At 42.4% G+C, this 6000-nt stretch overlaps 1 protein-coding gene across 1 annotated transcript in view; it reads right to left on the reverse strand.

Moving 5' to 3' along the window:
* The window catches only part of MROH2A (maestro heat like repeat family member 2A), a 74246-nt gene that overhangs the window by 65187 nt on the left and 3059 nt on the right, over positions 1 to 6000 (reverse strand). Inside the window, exons 4-5 of the mRNA XM_007941694.1 lie at positions 3521 to 3655; positions 3152 to 3311 (exon numbers count right to left, since the gene is read on the reverse strand). Coding sequence (XP_007939885.1) covers positions 3152 to 3311; positions 3521 to 3655 — 295 coding nt within the window. The remainder of the gene's footprint in view (positions 1 to 3151; positions 3312 to 3520; positions 3656 to 6000) is intronic.

Genomic DNA, 6000 nt, shown 5'->3' on the forward strand with positions numbered 1-6000 from the left:
CTGCAGAGATGAGGCCCCTTCCTCCATCCTGATCTCAGAGATCTGCCTACCTGTTTTCTTCATATGCATTATCTCATAACCATATATTCACTACTTTATTTGTTTATAGTTTTCAGATCTATCCTGGAGCTCAAAGTTCTCAGTGATAGGATAATATCCATAAGCCTACAAGGAAGACCAGTTAATACTACTAATATTCAAATTTATGCACCTACCACTAAAGCCAAAGATGAGGAAATTGAAGATTTTACCAACTTCTGTGCTCTGAATTGACCAAGCATGCAATCAAGATGTACTGATTGTTACTGGTGATTGGATTGTGAAAGCTGGAAACAAGGAAGAATTACCAGTAGTCCAGCAGTCCAGCAGTTGGAAAATGTGTCTTGATGAAAGAAATGATGTGAGAGATCACATGATAGAATTTTGCAAGACCTACAACTTATTCATTACAATACCTTTTTCAACAGCATAAATGGTGGCTATACATGTGGACCTCACCAGATGGAATACACAAGAATCAGATTGACTGCAATTGTGGAAGGAAACAATGGAGAAGCTCAGTATCTTAAGCCAAAAGAAGACCAGGAGCTGATTGTGGAACAGATAATCAACTGCTCATATGCAAGTTCAAGCTGAAACTGAAGACAGTTAAAACAAGTCCATGAGAGCCAAATTATGATCTTGGTTATATCCCACCTGCATTTAGAGACCATCTGAAGAATAGATTTGATGCGTTGAACACCAATGACTGAAAACCAGACAAATCGTGGGATGACATCAAGAGCATCATCCATGAAGAAAGCAAAAAGTCATTAAAAAGGCAAGAAATGAAGAAAAGACCAAAATGGTTGTCAAAAGAAACTCTGAAACTTGCTCTTGAAGGGAGAGTAGTTAAAACAAATGGAAGAAATGACAAGACAAAAGAGCTGAATGGAAGATTTCAAAGTGCAGCTCAGAAAGACAAAGTCAATTATAATAATGAAATGTGCAGAGACCTAGAGTTAGAAAACCAAAAGGGAAGAATATGTTCAGCATTTCTCAAGCTGAAAGAATGGAAGGAAAAAGTCAAGCCTTGAGTTGCAATATTGCAAGATTCTATGCACAAAATACTGAATGATGCAAGATGGAAGGAATTCATAGAGTCACTGTACCAAAAAGAATTGGTCAATGTTCATCAATTTCAAGAGGCGGCATATGATCAAGAACCAATGGTATTGAAGGAAGAAGTTGAAGCTGCACTGAAGGAACTGGAAAAAAAAAAAAAAAATGAGGCTCCAGGAACTGATGGAATACCCACTGAGATGTTTCAACACATGAATGCTGCACTGGAGACACTTACATGTCTACACCAAGAAATTTAGAAGACAGTTACCTGGCCAACTGACTAAAAGAAATTCATACTTGTACCCATTCCAAAGAAAGGTGATACCACAGAATGTGGAAATTATCGAACAATATCATTAATATCACACACAAGTAAAATCCCACTGAAGATAATTAAAAAACGATTGCAGCAGTATATTGACAGAGAACTTCCAGAAATGCAAGCTGGATTCAGAAGAGGATGCAGAACAAGGGATATCATTGCTGATGTCAGATGAATCTTGACTGAAAGAAAAGAATACCAGAAAGATGTTTACTTGTGTTTTATTGACTATGCAAAAGCATTCAGCTGTGTGGATCATAATAAATTATGGATAACACTGAGAAGAATAGGAATTCCAGAACACTTAACTGCTCATGAAGAGACTGTACATAGACAAGGAGGCTGTCATTCAAACAGAACAAGGGGACACTGCATGGTTTAAAAGCCGGACAGGAGTGCATCAGGATTGTGTCCTTTCACCATACTTATTCAATCTGTATGCTGAGCAAATAATCCAAGAAGATGAACTTCTTTAGAAGAACACAGCATCAGGATTGGAGGAAGACTCATTAAAAATCTGCAATATGCAGACAACAAAACCTTGCTTGCTGAAAGTGAAGATGACTTGAAGCATTTACTGATGAAGATTAAAGACTACAGTCTTCAGTATGGATTATACCTCAGCATAAAGAAAATGAAAATTCTCACAACTGGACCAATAAGCAGCATCACAATAAATGGAGAAAACACTGAAGTTGTCAAATATTTCATATTACTTGGTTCCACAATCAACATCAATGGAAGCAGCAGTCAAGAAATCAGACTACATACTGCACTAGGCAAATGTGCTGCAAAAGACATCTTTAAAGTTCTGAAGAGTAAAGATATCTCTTTGAAGACTAAGGTAAGCCTAACTCAAGCCATGGTATTTTCAATAGCCTCCTATGCATGTGAAACCTGGATGATGAATAAGGAAGACAAAAGAAGAGTTGACACTTTTGAGTTGTGGTGTTGGATAAGAATACTGAAGGTACCATGGACAGCCAGAAGAATGAACAAACTGTCCTGGAAGAAGTGCAGCCAGAATACTCCTTGGAAGCGAGAATGGTTAGAATTTGTCTCACTTACTTTGGTCATCATGCTTGGTAAAGTGGAGGGTCAGCAAAAAAAGGGGAAGGTCCTCAGTGATATGGACTGACACTGTGGCTACAATGATGGGCTCAGGTATAACAAGGATTGTGAGGCTGGCACAGAACTAGGCAGTATTTTGTTCTGTTGTACATAGGGTCACTATGAGTTGGAGCTGACTCAACGGCACCTAACAACAACAACAATAGTCCCATATGAGAGCAGAGACCATGGATGTTTTCTTTACTAGCACCCACCACAATGCCTGGCATGGAAAAAGAATTCAGTACATGTTTGTGGAATGAAAGGCGAAGGGAGAGACAGATAGAAAATAAGAACAGAGAGAGAGACGTGAAGACAGAAATGAGGCAGAGGCGGCAGGAGAGATGCACAGAGACACTGAGAGAGAGAACAACCAACAAACAAAGAGATACAGACGAGAGGCAGAAACACGGAGAATCTTAACAGTTGAAGTATACAGAAGTGACAAAAAGAAATAGCAAAGAAAGATGAGAACAGAGCGATAGGAAGTGTGGAACAGAGACAAAGACAGCAACAGAGGCAGAGATGAGGAGAGAGGCAGAAACCATGAGAGAGCACTGGACCAGTCTGAAGGGGCTGGAAATTGGAGCATGGAGACTGGGGGTAGACTCCTACCATTGCCATTGGCCAGCTTGGCCAAGGTGACGATGACAAACTCATCAGTGAGGTTGAGGGGCTTGAGGTGGTGTTGCAGCTCATACATGACCAAGCTGAAGTGGTTTCGGGACAGAGCCACCAGGGTATCACTGGCCACCTCTGCATTCATGTAGCCTTCCTTCTTCAGGAGAATGGGAGAAGAGTGTGTGGTACCATCTTCAGCTGTGGGACTTCATAAAAACTCCTACATCACACCCCTTCCACCCCCACTGGATTGCCCTGGGCACAGGGTAACTGGACAAAGGCCATGCACATCACTGGCCATGCCCAAGGGGTCAGCTCTTTGGCTGGCAGGAGGGGAGTCACCAATGAAGCTCAGGGCTCTACTACCTCTGGGGCCTCCCTCATCTCGTTGGAGGCAATGGCCACCAGCCTCTGGACACACTGCTCCTCCAGCTCTCCTTCCTGCTGGATGATTTCCTGGAGGATGTTGTAAATGTTGACCTTGCGCTGGGTGGAAACCTGGGAAACAACAGAGCAGGTGGAAAGATCCTTAGACTGGGAGGTGGGGCCTGGGGATGGACTCAGCCCTGTCCTGGCCCCGTAAGTCCAATTAGCTATAAATTTGTCACCTTCTCCCTCCTACTTCCTCCTTCTGCATAACCCATCTTGGTAAAAGTGACCACCATCCACAAAACTACCCAAGCCATAAATCCAGCCTCCTCCATCTCTAATTCCTCCTCCTTCTCTATCCAACTCATTTGGTTACTCCTGTCAACATGGCCTGAAAATGCATTCTCTCTTCTGTTTCCAGCCTGACATATTCAGCAAGACAAGTGGCAGATGGTCAACACACAATGTCCTCCACAAACTTGGTATTGACCATCTTGAAAGCCCAAAGATAAGTTCGCCCTGCCCTTTGCTCTATGATTGGGCATTTATGATAAAAGACTTACCTCTTATTGTATTTTGAATCCTACATATCACTTATCATAATTGAAAATGACCTAGTTTAGAATAGGATTGGACAAATCAGTTGTGTAACCAAAGCTGTACCCGAAAACTCACATTTTTGTATGAACTACTGTGTGGTAAATGAATTTGCTCTGTAGATTTTCACCCAAATCACAATAAAAATTAAAAAAAGAAAAGTCCTATTTTTGAGAATGACTCTCATGCAATCAGGCATGATAAGCCACTCTTAAGGAACAAGGGTGGACTTAACATAATGGGCCTGGCCTGCAAAATCCTCTGGGAAAATGACTCTCCCCCTCAGGTGGTCAGGAAAGTCACTTCCTGACAGTTCAGCCACCTTAGCAAACTTGGAGTCTCTGAGAACAGGGGAGTACTTTCAAATTTTTAGGTTCTATAGGTGAAATCAGGTAAAGGGAGCCTTTGTTTTGGTTTCTCAGTTTTGAAATCGCAAATAATAAAAGCTTCCAAAAATTCAGAGAATCCTTATGAAAACTCCTGGATCACACACATGTCAGAGTAGAACTGTGTGCCATAGGATTTTCAGTGGTGGATTTTTCAGCCATAGCTGGCTAGGCCTTTCCTCTAAGGCAATTCTGGATGGACTTGAACCACCAATCTTTTGGTTAGCAGCCAAACACATTAAGCATTTTCACCATCCACGGGGTCCCAAAGGCTAAAGGGCAATCTGAAAACTAGAGGTTCCAGTATCACCCGGGAGCTTGTTAGAAATGTTGATTCTCAGACCCCGTGCTGAATCTAATGAATAAGAACCTGTAGGAGGGGAACACAGGAATCTGAGTTTAACAAGTTTAACCTCCAGGTGCTTCCAACTTACTCTAAAATGTGATAACCACTGCTCCTAATGCTGGCCTCTCATGCATAGCCTCATGATCTCAGGTTATGTTTTCCATCACACCCTTCAACATCCTCTACCCCAGCATCACGCCCCAGCTAAACAGTATCCTCACTGACCAAACTCCTCTGCCTTGTCACATGCCGTCTCTTCATCTGATATGTGTTGGCACTCTCAGTCTACCTTGTTGGCTCCTTCTCAACATTTTTGTAACTAACCTCATGGGCTTTAAGAAGATGGCTCCCTAGAGCCATTCTGTATCAGAATCTAGGGATTCTTCTCAAAATTATGGAAGTCTCAGACCTCATCTTCACCTTAGATTCTGATTCAACTGGCCCTCAAGGAATAGGAGGAGTACTGAGGTGTTAACCCAGGTTAAGGCACTCTATTACCAACCTCGGGAGATCTGGTAGCGTAGTGCCTATGGCACCTGGCTGCTAACCAAAAGGTTGGCAGCTCAAACCCACCAGCCACTCCTTGGAAGGAAGATGGGGCAATCTACTTCTATAGTGATACTGCCTCGGAAACCCAAGGAGGGGTCTCTATGAGTTGGGTCCGACTCAACAGTACATAACAACAATAACAATACTGTCAACCTCAATGTTGATAGCTCAAGTCCACCCTGAGGTGCCTTGAAAGAAAGTCCTGGTAATCTACTTCTAAAAAATCAGCCATTGACTCAGGACCATAGTTGCAGGGGACATCAAGCTCAATTGGCATAACATACTACACAAATACATTGCTCCACACCCCACTTTGGTGAGTAGCCTCTGGGATCTTAAAAGCTTGCAAGCCGCCATCTAGATGCAATAGTGGGTCTCTCCTTGTCCAGAGCCAAGAAGAATGAAGAAAACCAAAGATGCATGGAAACCATTAGTCCAAGAGACTGGTAAAATATGCAATCCTCAGCCTATAAGACTATGAGACCAGAAGAACTAGATGGTGCCTGGCTACCATTGTTAACCACTCGGAGGGGGATCTATGGAGGAGATCCTGGATAGAATGGGAGAACAATGTGGAATAAAACTCAAAATTATTA

This window comes from Orycteropus afer, unplaced genomic scaffold, assembly GCF_000298275.1.
Source record: "Orycteropus afer afer isolate SDZICR_OR568_19922 unplaced genomic scaffold, OryAfe1.0 scaffold00006, whole genome shotgun sequence".
NCBI lineage: Eukaryota > Metazoa > Chordata > Mammalia > Tubulidentata > Orycteropodidae > Orycteropus > Orycteropus afer.